General features: G+C 39.8%; 2 protein-coding genes across 7 annotated transcripts in view; both read left to right on the top strand.

Moving 5' to 3' along the window:
* Window positions 1-9,312, top strand: part of ADGRG2 (adhesion G protein-coupled receptor G2) — a 65,362-nt gene extending 56,050 nt beyond the window's left edge. For all 5 annotated transcript variants that reach the window (XM_085323103.1, XM_085323104.1, XM_085323101.1 and 2 more), the window contains 3 exons: window positions 1,255-1,356; window positions 2,049-2,201; window positions 7,217-9,312. In XM_085323103.1, coding sequence (XP_085179229.1) covers window positions 1,255-1,356; window positions 2,049-2,201; window positions 7,217-7,401 — 440 coding nt within the window. In that variant the 3' untranslated portion in view covers window positions 7,402-9,312. The remainder of the gene's footprint in view (window positions 1-1,254; window positions 1,357-2,048; window positions 2,202-7,216) is intronic.
* Window positions 9,313-11,442: 2,130 nt separating this feature from the next.
* The window catches only part of PHKA2 (phosphorylase kinase regulatory subunit alpha 2), a 47,384-nt gene continuing 40,810 nt past the window's right edge, over window positions 11,443-18,016 (top strand). For both annotated transcript variants that reach the window (XM_085323172.1, XM_085323171.1), the window contains exons 1-2: window positions 11,443-11,646; window positions 17,499-17,657. In XM_085323172.1, coding sequence (XP_085179298.1) covers window positions 11,569-11,646; window positions 17,499-17,657 — 237 coding nt within the window. In that variant the 5' untranslated portion in view covers window positions 11,443-11,568. The remainder of the gene's footprint in view (window positions 11,647-17,498; window positions 17,658-18,016) is intronic.

Here is an 18,016-nt window from a genome sequence, read left to right as displayed (position 1 = left end):
TAAATATTACCAAGGTTGGGCTTCACAACTACTGTGATCAACTGCTGTGCACCAGAATGCCAAACACAGCTAATTAAGAGCAGTGCAGCTATGCTCTTGTCACCTCGTAGACTAGGGGCCTTCATGATCCTGACTTTCAGGGCCTCAAGCCCACAAACAGGCTGTTTATCCAGGCACTTGTGGATGTTTATCCAGGCACTCTGGGATGTCTGTTTTTGCACCTCAAACGTTCTTGACTAGGAGGAAGTCTGTAGGCATGCAGCTTGGCAAAGGCAGTGATGCTACACTGCACATATCCAAAAGCAGAGTTTCAGGTACTGTAAAAGCTTTAACATAGAACTGTAGGCATCTATGGTACCTCAGGTATCTTCACATTTCTGAATTGTCCTACACAAGTTAGGATCCAAACTTCTGCTTAAGTGGCACTTAAGTTGCTTAGATGAYGGGCTAGATGGTTTTCCAGAGAGATTAGAGCAGTTAAAATCGCAGTCCAGTGTATATGCCTCTCTCCTATTTGATAGGCAGATTTTTGTGGATCTTACTGTTTGATTACTTGAGGGGTTGAACCTGCATTTCCCAGCCTTGGCCTTGTATAGGATTGTGTGGACCTAATGCAGGGCTGTAGAGTCCATGTGGCTGCAGCGTAATCTGTTCTGTGAGCCTAAGTTCTACTCTTGCTCAGCTTTAAGTTAGATACTGGGTAAATCCTGATATTAAAAATGATAAAGGTGAATAAATCCTATTGACCTAATTAACCTTATGCTAGTGTTCCAAAATAATATTTGAAAATGAAATGGAGCATTTGAAAAGAACAACACTTAATTACCTTTAAAAATTTTTCCTGAAAGCCAAAGTTAAGAAAGATACTAAGCAATATAAAGATGTAAATAATCTCTCACAGTGGGATTTTCAAAAACACATCTATGCTGAACTGTACCAAAAGGCTTCAGTAAGGCTTCAGTAAGGTTCAGTATTCACAGAATTTTTCCCTTCTTATTTGAAAGTATKAAATTCTGTGGATTTTGGTTACATTTATTCTTCTTCCATTTGTGTGTATGATACCTATCATCTAAGTGCAAGGGAAAAATATTCCTAAGTATTCAAAGTTGTGAAAGGTGTCATTAACTTTGATTAGAACTTGAAAACAACAAACAACAGAAAACTTTTTGGATATAATACATATTAATACATTATTTATTAAGAAGTAGCAAAAAATCTATTTGGGAACATCCTCTGATATTTACCACTTTGCAGGGTTCTTCATTTTTATCTTCTATTGTGTAACAAAGGAAAATGTTCGCAAACAGTGGAGAAGATATCTTTGTTGTGGGAAATTCAGGCTAGCTGAAAACTCTGGTAATTATGAAAACTTTCTTTTACCTTTGGATGATTGTGCTTAGTGCTTAAGTCCGTAGCATTTTGCATACTTATTTTTATTATTATCCAATAAACCATATTGCTGTAGTTCCAGGCCTAATTTATTGCCCTAGATGTAATAAACCTCTAAAACTACCCTCTTTAAATGCTGCATTTTATTCAGTCCTTACATGCTGTTGCACTAAGCTGTTAACTGCAGTGGACCTTTTCCTGGGTTTATAGGTATGCTTTTGCAGAAGACCACRGACTGTGATTAGGTACCATAAGATTTGTTCTAGCTTCTGAGTCACATGTAGTTTGGTCAGTAACTTCAGCAAAAGCAAGAGAAGAATAGTTCCAACAAAAAAAAATGTAAATGGGGTTTTGGTTATTTTGTTATTCAGTACTTGACTTATTATAAAGCTATGTATTTTTCATATGCTTTAATCGCAGGGTTGACTGTTCTTTAGTTACTGGCAATCTTTGACCTGGTCTACAGTCATAAAACTATGGCTGCTTGCTTGCTGAATTGAAGAAAATGAAATTCTTAAGAGAATATTATTCAAACTGTAATACTGTGGGGAGAGTTGGGAAATCCATGCTGTTATTTTATTTCATTTGCATTATTAGCTATATTTTTGTATTTTGCTTTTATGAATTGCACTATTTTCTGTAACATGTATCTACCGTAGACTGGAGTAGAACTGCTACTAATGGTTTAAAGAAGCAGACTGTAAATCAAGGAGTATCCAGTTCTTCCAATTCATTACAATCAAACAGTAACTCCACTAATTCTACAACACTGCTAATGAACAATGATTATTCAGTGCATGCAAATGGCAATGGTATGTATAATGCAAAATAGTCTTTCTCAAACTATTTTCCTTCTTTTTTTAAAACAACAGTTTTATGCTCTGTCATGCTAATTTAAAGTGAATTGCTGACCAAATATTATTCATAAATACAGGATCAAAATGTTCAGGATGTCATCACAAATAATGCTACACTTGCATTTTAGGTCTATACACAGAGTTTTGAAATAACCATTTCTCCTACTCAGTAAGAACTGCTGATTTATATATTGAATTGTATGTAACGTTCATTATTAGAGCAATTACTGATCAAAAGCTGCTGTTAACACCTTTCTTGTCACCTGAAGATACTACTATAAACCTTAAGCATGTTTTAAACCATTTTTTGTTTAAACCTTACTAAAATAAACATTAGAGAAGAAAGAAATGTAAGACAATCAGTGAAGATTATTTAAAAGTATTAAAGTAACCAGGTAGATGGTAATGTGAGGAAGAAATTCTACTGACATAAATGGAAAACTCGCATGGAAGCTTCTTACTGAGGAGAGAAGAGGGAAAAATGGAGACTATAAAGTCACCTTAGTGAAGAGACCACTGCTGAGAGGGCTGCCTCCCTGTTGGCCAGAAAGTAAGCATTAAAGCTGAACTGCTCTGTATTTCTTTATTTCCCTTGGGTACTTTTACAGATACTTTACCCTAACAGAGGTATATCTTTATGTTGCAGGAAACAACTTTTCAAAAATAAAACGTCCCCATCCCAACTGTCCTCTGAGCTGTTATCCTCTGCTTGGTTCCTGAGAAGTGGAAAGGCCAGTGCACGCAGCACTCCCATCTGTGACTCATCTACTGAGAAAATAAGATGTGAATCTCCAATGAATGTACTCATTAAAAAATGAACTTTTTGCAATGGACATAATCTCAAGTAAAGCATGATTACTGCTGCTGATCTGAGCTCTCAGTAGAGATGCTCACTTTTCCAAAGAGAAAAATAATTCTGTAATGTAGAAAAGCCTAAGCTGAGCAAACCTTACAGGACATTAGTCCTGCGCCCCTAGCTTATTTCTCCCAGTTGATCAAGAATTGATGCTAAGACGCCAAGCTACCAGCTGCGTTGTTTAGTATGAAATTGTAGAACAAGCACAAGTGGCTATGTTGTCCTCGTTTCCTGGCATGATCTTTTAGAAAAATCAGATAATCAACTGGAAAATACAACAGTCACTCAGACGTACAGAGTAAAAGCTATTGAATTCATATGTGCTGTCCCTTTGTGTGTTATTGTCCAGTTGGATGTGTGAGATGAATAACATAAAGAAACCACAAGACTCCAAGACATGTTCTTTTAATGGCATTTGGACGTGCCCTGAATAGCTGTACAAATTAATTGAGCTTGTAAAATTAGTTCCTTTTTTTTGTCACGCCCTTATAAAACCTCCTCTGTTTGCATACCTCATGATACAATAGAATTATACTTTGTATCTAACAAACCAGTTCCCAGACAAGAAACAAAGCAATAACTCGTACTATCATCAAAGACAAATCAAGGTGATATTTATAGGGGGGAGTAATATCTTTCAAAGAGAKAAATTTTCAGGAGCAAAAGCCTGCATGTCTTGGAAGGTATATTAGTTACTCTGATATTTAGAGTTATATACTTACACCTGTTAATTACTCCAACAGAAGATATCACTTCTCCCTACATTTGCCATGCTTATACTTTTGCACCATCACAGCTACAAAAGCATTTTGACTACTTTGCCTAACAAAAAGAAAGCTAGCACAGATGTTTTATTAAACCTATGTTTTGCAGCAGCTGAGTGGATGGGCCTATTGTGGCTTTCCAGAACAAGTTGTTATTGATGTGGGTAGTACTTTGGAATGAGATGCAAAACTAATCATTTAAATAGTTGTATAGTCCTAATCTTGTGTCTTGTATTCCTGTTCTGTCTAATACTGAGCTATAAAAATTCATGGTTTATTCAAATGTTTAGATCTTTCCAGTGTGAGGGTCTGTGTATATGTTGACCCAGCAGCTTCTCAGATGCATGCAGTGGAAAGAACTTGGAGTGCTGAAATATACATGGGGGACTCCAAGATAACTGACCTCATCTCCACTTATATTTTATTGCATATTTTGAGTGCTGTGAACCATGTACCACATCTCYCATTCGTATCAAAAGGGCTGTATGATACAAACTAGCAGTTTGTTTGACCAAAAGATTCCTTCGTTGAACTTCTAGGTCTTGAGGGCTTCCAGGAAGATGTCTATACTGATGCTTGCATAGACTTGTCCTCCTGGGAAGGTTCTTTGAGACAATTTCTTACACTTAATCTCCCCAAAATGAGGCAGTTGTGTCTGAGAAGAGCTGGACAAATGCCCCCAAAGGTAACTGTCTGGTTAGATAGGTCAGGCTAGTGTTAGATAAGAACATACAACTTTCCAATTGATGGTGCCTGATCCTCTGCTCTCACAGCTAGGAATATAAAATAATACTTCAATATTTTATATTTTTTTTTAAAAAAAGCATACTACAAAAGAAAGCACTCTTGAAAATGAGATCTATGTCATAGGTGTATTAAGCTGTAAGCGCTTTTGGCCTCACTACTTCCACGGAAATGCTGTTCCAGACAGAATTGAATGAGTTGCCATGGTAAGTTTAGGATATTTGTACAGCCTGTGGCTCTGCTTGCCTAACAGATTGTGTAACTTGATCTTTTCATAATATATGAACACTCCTTGTTTTCTGTTCTTCTTTGACAGGTTTTCATGTTTGGGAAACTCCCACTAGGTATTGCATGGCTGAACCTGCAGATTCTGTCCCTGAGGAACAGAACTAACCTTTCTGAATTTGTTCATAGAATAAGCTTATTTTCTCTGCAGATTCTGCCCTTACAATAGGGCTTAGCTATTTTGAACATCTCTTCTAAAACAGATCAACTGCGGTCAGGCAGGGGCTAAAACCCTTACAAATGTACAATTAAAGTGTCAGCAGGGATGGTATTTTCTGTCCTTTACTCTTACATGATTTGAATTGATCAACAAAGCTCTTCTGCTTATTTTACCTTGTTTACATTTGTACATGTTTTAGTGCTTGATGGCCTTTTACCTTCAACTTTGTGTTTAAAAAGTTTTGCATACTCTGAGGGGGTATGCATATGCTGCTTCCTTTTTGCAGGTCCAGTGGCAGCTCAGTCACTTAGCATGGAGTTRTAACTCTTTTTTTGACAACTGCCTCTGCAAACTCACTCCCTTAAACTCCCATCCTGAGATATTCAGGTTTAGTCATATGCAGTGTATTTTCAAAATGATAGTAAACTTTGTCAGCTAGAAATATATGATTCATATTTTTTATTTTAAAAAATGCTGACTCTCATTCCAAAGTAAAGCTTACAAATGAGGTTTTGATGGAGCTCATTCACTGACATCTGCTTGAGTCAGTAAGAAAACTGCTGAAAGGTATAAAGTCTGCCTAAAGTGAGGTATTAGTCTGTAGAGGAACTGGTTGAGTAGACTGATATGTAAACCTGTGTGCTTGGGGGCTCTGCCCCAAGCAAAGAGAGAAGACAAGTCTAGCCCAGTCACTGCAGAACCCTTTCTCCAGGAAAAAGTGCAGAGGAGGGAAGTCACCTGATACTCCTCTGGTGACTTCAACAAGAAATGGTTAAAGAGGATCCTATAATGCAGCTTTGCCCCTCCTGGATGGGTTGTTCAGAAGACTGAAGTAGTAAGAGGATGAAAGGGGAAGGCATACCCATAGCAGGATTCTGCTCCAGGATACCTGAGATACTTGATGGACTCAGTTCAGATCTGCTAGAGGAGGGATCAGATTTCTGTCCTTGTGATGAAACTTCTCTCACTGCCTAGAGATTTTCTGCTAGTATTTTTGGTCTTTCCAAAGGCATAAACTGCAGGCAGTTTCTACATTTAGTGTCTTCTCTTTTCAACAAAGTTAACACTAGGCCACAGTGATGATGTTTGTGTGTTCACTACTGGGAATACCAACACAAGTAGCAAACTTGGATGGTTTATTTTTTGTTAATGCTGTTTCTAGTATAAATGACAGGTCTGTGTCTGTGTTTGTGAATTCATTTCTCAGTAGTGTTTAACAAAATGATTCCCTCTGTAAAGAATGTTAATTCTAGTTTTTGTTTCCCCATCATGATATGCCTTACAGGTTACCCCCATTCAGGCTTAGATGGCAAGAATGTTAATATTTCATTTTCTTTGGATATAAAACATGGTAGTTTTGAGGTATGAATGAATTCTGCAAATTAGTTGTGAATGCAATATGTAAAAAAACTCTTAAAAGACCTAGGTATTAGTAGATGTACATAAATGATATACAATCAGTATCCTTGCAGATCTTTTAAACTGGCCTATTTTGCAAAAGAAAGAAAGAAAGAAAAATCCACTTAGAACCATTTGCATAAATATTTAAAATAAAAAAAATATATAATTATCAACAAAATAGCTAGCATGTGATGCATGGAAGTAAAAGATTCCACTCAATAATTTAAGCATTTTGGGAGCTGGTATTCCGTTTCTTTAATAGGCTGCGATCAGCACTGGTATTACATGTGCTCACTGTAGATTCATGAAATATGGAAGATACTCAATCCAACAGTCATTGGATTTAGGCCATATTCCAATTATCATCCAAGAATAAATGCTGCAAGCTTAGTGCCTTTCAAAGGAAGAAAATATCCTTGTCTTCTCCAGCATTTTCATCTTTCAGACACAAGGAAGACATGAAAACATTTTTAAATTAGCTTTAACACAAAATAGAGAATTATTCCAAAATCAAACTTACCCAAATTTAGAGAAATGCGACATTAGCTGTTTAAAATAAAAGATACAGTTTTACTGTTTGTAAAATATGCTGTTATATCCCAAAACTCTTACTGATTTCATATAGAAAACCATGTACAGAAAAATTGCCATTCTGAAATTTTTGCAGGAATAAAACTAGAGTGAATGTACTCCGTATACTGACCGCAAAAGCATTGATTCTGAACTTTTTCTGACAGAGGATGCATTTTTGTTTCTACAGGCCATCTCTCCAGTGAGAAGAATGGTGTTTCATTCAGTGTACAGAATGGTGATGTGTGTCTCCATGATTTCTCAGGCAAACAAGTTGTATTTCAAGAAAAGGATGATGCAGGCAGTCAAAAAAGCCATATCTCGCTGAGAAGGACTTCAAAGAGGGGAAGCCTAACTTTTATTGAGAAAATGTGATTTCCTTTTAAACAGTACATTGTTCTACTGTGTGAAGTACAGATTTACTTTAACAGTTTTACATAATGTGAGAAGACCAGAAACTGATTTTATTTAATATATGATACTGGAACTTCAAGGCAGCCATGTAGTGGATTGACAAGGACAACTATTTAAAAAAAAAAAGCTGCTGTTTAACAAGGTACTTCAGATTGTCGAATTACAGCTGGCACATTTCCATTTTGGTTCTTCATTGGAGTGTTTTGGGGTGTTTTTTTTTAAATTTAAAGGAAAGTTTTGCTTAGACTTTTTTCAGTACAACTGAGTTAGTTTATCTCTAATATAGTACATAGTAATATTGTATAAATAGAGGAAATTACAATCTATACATTAAAAATGTTATCTACACAGTCTCCTTCAACTTTTTATAGATTATAGTTGCATATTCTATAGTGCTGTACATAAGCAAAAAAAAATACGCCTATAAGCATCTTAGTGATACTTTTATATTTATTTCTTGTAATATAAATTTAAATATTCCTTTGTATAGAAAAATAATTGGTATTTTGTTTTAACTTTTATTATAGTTTGCAGGTGCCTTTAATTGAAATAATTAATATTGATACAGAAGCTAATTTGTTCAGTAAGTGAAATCACTTACAGTGGTTTAAATATGTTCACTAGATACAGAACTGTAAGTATGAACACGATCAGTCTTGAACTTTAGTGGCTTCTTACTGCAATATGGAGGGATAGAGGCTGGGTATCATTAAAGCAGAGTGCCAAGAGCGAGGGAGTGATAAATAGAATAGACATTAGGTTATTAAATACATCTAAGTGATGTTAGTGGCTTGACTAAGTCAATGGGAATTTTTGCCATTGATTTCAGCAAGATCAGTATTTTATCTTCAGTGGTTGTTACAGAGATTAAACACATCTCTCATCTGATTAAACTCATCTGCAGTGATTAACTAGAGTAGTGTTACTTTCTAAAGAAAAGAAATACAGGATATAAATGCTAGCTGCTATATTTAGTAGCCAAGCAAATTGTTGGTTTTCTTGTATGGTTGCTTTTTTAAGGRGCATTTTGTGAGCTTTAATGAATTTTTGTGCTTGTACTTTGGTCCTTGCTTGGCCAACCAAATTCTGAGGCCCTAGCTCAGTAAATTCCCAAAGCAAAATTTCATTCCTTTTGTGGAATTTGCCTCAAAAGGAGGGCTGGATTTTGGCTCTCTGTGCACAATAGCTGAAAGTAGGCAGAGCCCATATGATGTTGTGAAGGTTCTTCCCAGACAGAAATGACCTTTGGGACATAAGTGAGCATTGGTTGCGCACAGCCCTGACACAGTTGGGCAGCTCTTGACATTTTTTTTCTCCTTATGTTCTTAGACAAAGATTGAATGCTCCTGGAGCTCTTTGGCGTGGGAGCAAGAGCTAGAAGAAGTCAGTGTCACACTGCAGTATGCCAGACCCTGTAAAGGGGATTATTTGAGGCAGACACTTGCTGGAAGGTAGCAAGTGCTTGGCTTTCCCAGAGGACTCGGTAAGGAGCCCTGGAAACACTGTTCTCAGCAGAAAGCATCAGTTAAACCCCTCCTATCTGGGGCTCTGTTGTAGTTCAGCAATTGAACCTCTGAAGCGCTCAAACCATCTTGTGATTCTCTATGTAATGTACGGTTCCTTTGGTCACCTGTGCCTGAGACTACTCTGAATATGCTTTTAAAGTGAGAATTTCAAGTATTTGTTATGTTTATTCACCAGGTTTTAACTACATGTTAAAAAAGATGGTACTAGAATGGTAGTAGTTGGAATGCATTTCTGTGAATGCTTTAACTTTTGGCTAATTGCCTTTGCACTGTTTCTTGTAAATTTATTTAATGTTCTTGTATTTATATTTTCAATTGTAAAAAATAATAAATTTGTAGCAAGTATAACACATAAGATATATAAACATTCTCTTTTAGATAAAATGTGTTGTTATTGTGGGCTGTTTTTACAATCCTTCAGATAAGAGCAAGAGAACGTAATTTCTTGGAGATAATGCTGACCTGGCCTTTGCATTTATTTTTTTCCACATCATACTGCATCTTTCATGGTTCTAGTAGCTGAGTTTTCATGGTTCTAGCAGAAAGAAGTTTGACGTAAGTCTGTCCAGTCAGTGCTTGCCCTGAACTCTGCTGAAGCTTTTTCCACAAGACTGCTATGAGCTAAAGTAGTAATTGAGTTTGGCTCCAATATGCTAAAAAGTATATTCCTCTCTTGCTGAACTGCTTATGGTCTTCCTTTGTTTTTATTTTTGCACCTCATTACATCCTAGGATTTTAAAATATTTTTATTCAATTTATCTCTAGGGAGAAGGAGCCTTTTCTTACTTTGCCATTTACAAGGATGCACACCTTTTAGTAAAATCTGCACCGTCAGCAGTACATTATTTTAGCTCAGTGAATGGTCACCATCATAAACTACAGTTTTATAGCAGATTTTCATCTGAATTACCTCAACCTCTTTCCTAGGGAATGTATTTTTAAAAGTATGTGATTAAACAAGTTAGCGTGATGTGATTGACATGACTTTGAAGCTATTTTGCTTCCAGTCCCTGGTAGTTCATTTAAAGCTTAGCAAATATGAGCTAATATTATGGTCTGAAGAATACATATCCTGTGGTCTGCAAATTCTTGTGCACTGTTAGCAGTTTCACCTTGGCAGGCCATAGCCCAGCGAGAGCTGCAACCCCGTGCCAGAAAAGTGAGTAAAATTCAGTGCATCAGCTGGTGGTTGCAGCGGTACCTCAGGGATGTCAGTACAGCTTAGTCATAGATAAACAGCATGCGGTGCACAGCTGGCACCACCTTGCTCAGCAAATCTGCTGAGTCCCTGCGCTCTTCTCTGTTGACCTCTGTGGTCCAGAGCAGTGCCCTGAGGCTGTAAGCCCCTGCAGGGTTAGCGGGAGAGTGAGCTGGACCGTGTTTGGGGGTTGCGCAGCCRTCCCTGGCTTATTAACTGAATCGCAACAGGCACATTCAGGTAGACGCGGTCAATGCACGTCCGACCACTGCCCTGTCCCCAGTCCTGCTGTACAGAACCACAACTGAAGGAAGAGGTCTTTCCTTAAGCCTGTTTTCTCTACCCTGGTTGTCAGTTTTGCAGTCAATGAGGTAATCATGGCCAAAAAAAAAAAAATCCCACCCTTCTTAATGTTGTAATTTCACATGGAGGGGGGAAACCAGAAAAAGCCAGAATCCTTCCTAAAGCCTGAGCAGATCTTGTAACCTTCAGCCAGTCTGAAGCATCCTTTCTGCACCTCAGCACCCACCCACATCTACAACTGTTTTTCCCATGTTGCCAGGAGGACTGAAAGACTTYGCTGAAGATTATGCAACTGTGTGTTACACACATGCCTTTTTTWAAAAAAAGTCTTTGTAAAGCTTTTAAGGCTTAGTTCTCTTTGCCTGACTTCCCTTCTTTCTGCACGCTCCTGTCATACTCCTGTGAGTGAACTTTCTGCTGTAGCGTGAAACCAAGAGCCAGGCCTAAAGGCAAACTGGGTCAAAAACATGCATTTCCATTACACCCATCCCTGCTGAGGGCCAGGGAGAACAACGGATTCATTGACATCTGAGCTCCATAAACCTTTTTTATTAATTTAGAAGCTAAAAGCTGGTTTGTGAAGACATCTGATAAAGTCTTGCATTTTTTTGACTTCCAGCCTAACATCGCAAAATATTATTTTTTCAGGCTAAAAAAAATGAAAAAAGAAAAAGCAAGCTTTCAGTAGATGCCCTAGCTTTTGCATTTGCTCTTTCAAAGTTACGCAGAAGGATTTATCAAATCGCCTGTACTTTTGACAATTTAGCCCGACCTTTGGTGCTCCTTGGGTCACGGCAGCAGATGCTTCAGAAAAGCGGCGCTTCGGGCTTCAAAAACGCCCGCTGAAGGGAGGCGGCCCGGGCCCAGCCGCCTCCTGCCTCGGCCCCAGCCCGGGCTCCGCGGGCCTCTCCGCGGCGCTGCCGGACGCCGAAGGGGCGGCGCCGGCGCCGGCCCCGCCTCACGCCCGCCGCCATCTCCGGCCCGGCCGGTGCTGGGGGAGCGCGACGGGCGCCGGGGTCGGGCCGGGTGGATGAGGCGCGGAGCGGTGCCGCCGCCGCTGTTGCTGCCGCCGCCTCCGCCGGCGGTGAGGACCGGGAGGCGATGAGGAGCCGCAGCAACTCGGGGGTTCGCCTGGACGGCTACGCCCGGCTGGTGCAGCGCACCATCCTGTGCCACCAGGTGAGGGCGGCGGGCGCGGCGGGGCCGCGGCGGGGCCGCTGCGGGGAGCCGGGGGGCTGGAAGGGGCTGGGTGTCTTTGAGGGGGGCTGTGGGGAGCTGGGTGTCTTTGAGGGGGGCTGTGGGGAGCGGTGAGGAGATGGCGGGTTGTGGGGAGCTGGATGTCTTTGAGGGAGCTGTGGGGGAGCTGGGTGTCTGTGGGGTTGCTGTGGGTCACTGTGAGAAACTGGGTGCCCGGGGGAGCGGGAGGCTGTGGGTCACTGTGAGGAGGCTGTGGGGAGCTGGCTGCCTGTCTTTGGGGAGGGGGAAGGGCTGTGTGCCTGTGGGGGCCGTGGGGAGCCGTGGCCCCGCGGGCTCGTTGCGGAGGGTGCCCCCCACCCCATAGAGGTGCCATCAGTGGGGCGGCTGGAGAGAAACCCGCTGTGCTGCATCTGGTACTGCCGTGGGCCGGGGAGCGTGAGGACCGGCAGCAAGGGCGCCACGGGAGCACGACCAGGTTATACAAGGCACTTGCGGAGGCAGGTGGAAGCAAGTATCTCACTTCTTGGGCAAATGGCTCCTCTTCATTTTTTGCACAAAAACTTAAGCAGCGCAGCTCTTCGGGGATGCTTGATAGTGGGTCACGTGAGAGTATGTGAGAAGGCACGTGGAAATGCAGCGAGCCTGGGCATTAAAGTAATCGTATTGTTTATAAAATACTCTCTCTCGTGGTCACATTTTTTTACATGCATGCATATACACACAAACGTGTGTATCATTGTATTATAATTAAGTCCCAGCAGCATAGAGCTACATAGCAATGCCTTTGAAATATGTGTCTGTCAGCATCACCTCTCTGAAGGATTGAACCTAAAATAGAGCTGGGTTCATGGTGAGCAGSAGGCATAATTTGTCCAGTACATGTGTGCTGCAGTGCATGTCTGGCAGATTCGCGTCTCTGTCGTCCTGATACAACTTTACTGCTGCAATATTAATGTTAGTGGAATGAGTTAYCTTGGTATTAGGCTGTCTAGGCTCTGGCTGCTTGTCTAACAGTGCTGCTTGGATATGTAAGCAGTGTAAGAATGAAGATGTCAGGCAACAAAAAATATACAGCAGGTGTCTGCTGTGTATTTTGGCTGCTGCACATGCATAAGCATGTAGCTTAGTACTCTCTGCTTAATGTGCCTGCCTCACCTGCAGCACATTCTGCAGTGTTGTGCTTTGAGGACAGGCACCTGCAGCACGCTCTGCAGTGTTGTGCTTCTGTTATAATAGTTCAGTATAGAAAGATGAGARCAAGGATTATTTATTTATTTATTTATTGCATGAATCGTTTCACAGATGTACTTATTGGTGAGAGTTACAAGAAACTGCAAGGCAATGAAAGAAAGGGTTAGGACTCAAATCTGCTTAGGTTAGAAATAATTTTGTCATTGACTGTGGTGGGCTCAAACTACATGCTTGTGGATTGAAGTTTTTCTGTAAGTTATTGTAAGCCCATTAGAAACAAATGGAAGGACACGGAAGTGGTGTGAGGAGAAAATTTTGCTCTCGCGCTGTTTTGGGATGTGGGAGACGCCTTGAGTTGTGCTCCTGTCTCTGCCTTTTGTCTGCTGGATGACCTTGGACAAGTTACTTAGATTTCCAGTACCTTCCGTAGTTGTCCTATTTATCTGATGTAACCTTCATTAGAGGAGAGATGGGACCTGTAGGATCCAGAGATGAAACATGCTTCATAAAAGTTATATGTTAATGATGTTGATATTAAACACTGATAAAAAGGGTAACTTAATAGCAACATGTGCATTTATACCAGTGACCTGTAATTTTATAATTACTGGTTGCTATACYTGTATGTGTGTTCATGACTCAATGCCTTCTTTACCACTTGAGTGTTCAATGCAGGGAAGAGGTTTTTCAGGGAGAGGGAGAGAAGARGGTAAGAAATAAATGAGTTTTGTGTGTGGAAAGCAGGTCACAGGATAGCAGGAATACAGGAGCTGGGAGCTACATCAGATTTGCTCAGTATTTGTCAGGGGAGCTGAGAGACAGCAGCTTCTAAAGTTGCTTCCTCACTGTTACAGAGAGCCTTCCTGGTTTCTTTCWKGACAAAGTCAAGGAGGTGARTTTAAACCACAAATTTGTCCTGGAACAGCTTGAAAGAGCAGCCAAAAGGCATTGAAGATGCCTCTGAGATACTGTTTTTCAGCACAAGCTTGATGTAACTRTAACCTTGTACCTACCATCTACAGACCTGTCAGACATGCAGGTTTGGTGTGCTAGCTRGTATGCTCTGAAGGAGGATGGTAAAGAGCTCACTCCTAGTGGTGTAGTTAGGAGAGCACATAGACTGTTCAGCAGCTTGTTCCTTTGATTTAAAAAAAAAGGTGTTTAGTATATCAAGGGTCAGGTATCTCAGCAGCAATAATAGATGTTCTTACATACATTTCAATTTTTCTAAACCAACATTATTTTAAAAGCAAATTTTAAACTGGAATGTGCATATATATGCTTGGAGGCAAACACATACAGAATATGAGACCAGACTCTTCACTGAGGTCAATGACAACTAGTTTCCCTTGTGCAGCACCTTGCAGGATTGGACCATAGCAAACTTTTTCTCATTTTGAAGGCTTTGCATTTTGCTGATCAGTCCTTGAAGCATTCACAGTGATGGATGCAAACCTGTTAAAGGTTGCATGAAGAGACTAAGATCAAACTACTATGTCATGTCTCATGCCCTTGCATTGGTTATACTAGCCTGCTCTGGTATGTGATCTGCCTGCTGTGCATGTTCCCCTGGGCAGCTGGAGCCAGAAACGTGTTTTGATACTGTAGTGGAGCAAGCACTGAAGAGCCTGCCCAGAAGGGAAACTCGCAACTGCAGTAAGCAGTGTGAGTCCTTCCCTGTTAAATGTCGTCTTTACTTGATGGCATGTGGCCTCAGGCACAGGTTCTTGTGCATTGTAAGAGTAGACATTTGAGAGAGCTGCAAGGTGCTTTAGCAGTGGATATAGGGTCTTTAAAAATACAGTACTGATAATGTCTGAAAATGCTCAGAATGGGATTTCAAAACTCTCTGCTGTTGTCATGTTATATGATTGCTCTATTCGACTGTCAAGTTTTATTCAAGAGTATTTTACTGTTATTTCTTGTGTGTTATCCTAGCTTACAGAGCTGTTGTCAGGTGTTTATTATGCTTGTTAATTTTGATGAGATAAGCAAAAATAGAGATCTTAAGGTAGGTCTATAAAATAGCAAAAATTAATGTCTATATACCCTTTAGGTATTGCTAGAGTACTGTAAGGGAAAAGAAAATGAAGCTGATAAAGAAACAGCTTTGGGCTTACAAACTTACTGGTTACCCCACTTGTGTTCACACAAATAAACATGAATCAATGCAATGGGTGCAAATTAACATGCACTTTCAGCCRGATGCTGAACATGTCCTTACTTACATTGGTGCTCTGGTAAAACAACACTATTTTTKTACCTGTGTTACTGATGCTATTACTAGTGTCTTGTCCTCTGTATGAACTGGATTTTTGTGTCCAGACTAACAGATACACTTAAAAATAGAACTGGGCATGATACAACAGTTTAAAGTTGTAGTTCARCAGACAGCTTTCCACTGCTGTGCTCCCACGTCACAGAGCCCATGGGCATCAGTAAAATTCTTTGGTCCGTGGGTCTGTCTGCCCAGTGTAATTTACAGGATGAGGCCTACTCGACTTGTCCAGTTGGTAATCRCAGTGCAGACGTAATGCTTTGAAGTATCTACTAAGCCAAAAGCCCTTTGGCATCCTTGCAGCTAAGTGCACTCAGTGTTTCTTCGTGTTATTTAGCCTCTTGTAAGGGTCATACTTTTTGCGTAGTATCAGCAAATAACAGAGGGAAAGAAGAACTGCAATTTTTAAAAGTAAGTACTCTTTTTTTAAAAAAAAAAAAAAAACAATTTTTAGTTACTCTGCTAACATTCTGAATGTTTATGGAAAGAAGTGTATTAGTATTATCAGTCCATGAGAGCTAACCTTTATTCTGAGTTACAGTGTACCCTGAGAGCAGGGACCTTCATGCAGGGGAGCTAAAGACACTGGAACAGTTTTAGCTGCTCCTGGGTGGATTTAATGCAGCCTCTTGAARGCAGGCAGGTTCCTGGTGGCTGAATGGTGTTCAAAGGCCTTGCATAGGCTATTTTTCTGGGATTTCCATCCTAGTACCTGGAGGCGTTTTTTTTTATTTTGCAGCTGGAGCTGTGCCTAATGTGGAGAATAGAGAAAAACAAAACAAAATGATCATTTCTCAGGTGGCAGGGGAATTTCTGTCAAGCTAGAGTTGCAGCTACACAGAAATTCTTTGTATTGTATGGGAGAGAGGGAAGCAAGCAAAGTGTCCTTTAAAAACACTGGAAATATGAGGTCTACCTTTCGAGATTATTGTTTTCTCCACGCAGGCTCAGCAAGGCTTAAGGCTACGCTGCTGAACTGGGAATGAGGTCTTTCTTTGGCTGTTCACTTGTTTTCTTTCTTTTTTTTTTCTTTTTTCCTTTTTTCCCCTCCTTAGTTGTACTTTCCTGGTTCAAAAAGCTGTGTTTTAAGTTCTTCAGTTCTGTTTGGGCTCATATGTGATACTYTTCCTACTTATAAACTAGTAGGTGCTCCTGCTGCTACTCTTTGATATGTGAGCCTTAAGCTCAGGAATCATTTTTCAGGAGGTATGTGTGCTTCTACCCCTAACAAACCATTAAACATCATTGTAKTTAAACAATAATAATAATACTGATCATACCCAGTAATATATGTCAGTCTGTCACCCAAATYTCTGTTCAAATGTCTCATGCAAAGCCTAGGAATTTCAGTTGCAGCTTTCCTCCTTGAAACTTCCTTCTTGTAAATAACTACAGAATAAATYGAGTGGAACAATGTGTGGCAGAAATGAATAATTGTAAATGCATTTTTCTAAATTTTATTCCTTTTTATTAGCTGTCAAACCAGCTTCAGCAACTGCTGCTTGCTTACTCCACTGAAGTTTGTTTTTTCAGCCACTGAAATTGGCTGTAAAGGCTCAATTTGACTGAAAACTCTATTGACTTTTGCCTCTCTACCACTTTTTTTTTCTTTTTGTAATGAAAAATGTACAATTGAGAAATACACTCTTAAAGTTAGTGATAATGAAGTGATAGGAATTAATTTTGAAATTGAAAATTTAAGAGTGATAGAGGGTTTGGGATGCAGGAGACTAATCAGTGTTCTGGTTTTCAGACAACATTGGTATTTTAAATACCACTGGTATTTATCTTTCTGTACATTTCCAGTGGAAGATATAAAAAGACTTTGCATGTATTAATGCATAATGCATAAACTAAGTAGGTAAATAAACAGAAATACTCTTTTTATATTTCCCAGGAGGGAAGTAGTGTTTTTTTTGTTTTTACTTCCTCAGGGTTATGCCACAGACCAGTTACATAGACAAGAATAAATATCAGTTTCTAATTTTAACTGATTAAATTACCAGTACCCTACGTTCCTTCTATATATGTGAAAATTTAATTAATCTTTCCTCAGTGTATTTCAGATTCCACTCAGTAACTTAGCTAATCATCCTACGTGGATAAGGATATGCTGTAAGCTTTATAGCCTCATGTGTTAAAAGAAATTTTGCATTTCACTTGTGTGAGTTTAGGAAACAAAGATTTGTCTTTCAACCTATTACAAAATTGCGAGCAGCCACAGTGTGTCATCAGTGTGAAATCATCTTTSACTCTTTCTTGGCTTTGTTACAAAGAATACAGATATGGAAAGCACTGCTACATCTTAATGGATGGGATTTCAGATAATAACGCTTGTCCTTGTTATTCATTCTGCTGTGGTTAGAATCCAGTTACAGGGCTGCTTTCAGCCAGTACGCACCATAAGGATGCTTGGGTACGGGACAACATCTACAGCATCCTGGCTGTGTGGGGACTGGGGATGGCTTATCGGAAGAATGCGGATCGGGATGAGGATAAGGCCAAAGCCTATGAACTTGAGCAGGTATGTCAAAGTTCTGCATAAACCTCTTATGTTTAGTTTTTTTCCATAAGACAGCAGTTTTGAATGGTGTTATTTGCATTGCTGTCATGCCTAGGAGGTGGCAGGGATTTCCATATGTGTGTCCTTAGGTGGATAAAAAGATCAGAGGGTCATTCAGCTGTTTATAGATGGCTCTTGGGAAAGGATTTGTCCTGCTTGACAAGGATATTGGAGTAAAAAAACAGTACATTGCAATCCCATAGGAAACCAAAGTAATAAATTAGGATCTTGAACCCTTCCAGACTGCTAATTAATTCTGGGATGCTTTCTGAGAGGTAAGAAGTACTGCATCTTTTTCTTTCTTTTTTTTTTTTTTTTTT

Source organism: Rhea americana, unplaced genomic scaffold (assembly GCF_003343005.1).
Source record: "Rhea americana isolate MKP2758 unplaced genomic scaffold, rheAme1 scaffold_82, whole genome shotgun sequence".
Taxonomy (NCBI): domain Eukaryota; kingdom Metazoa; phylum Chordata; class Aves; order Rheiformes; family Rheidae; genus Rhea; species Rhea americana.
This window is presented reverse-complemented; position numbering and strand designations above follow the sequence as displayed.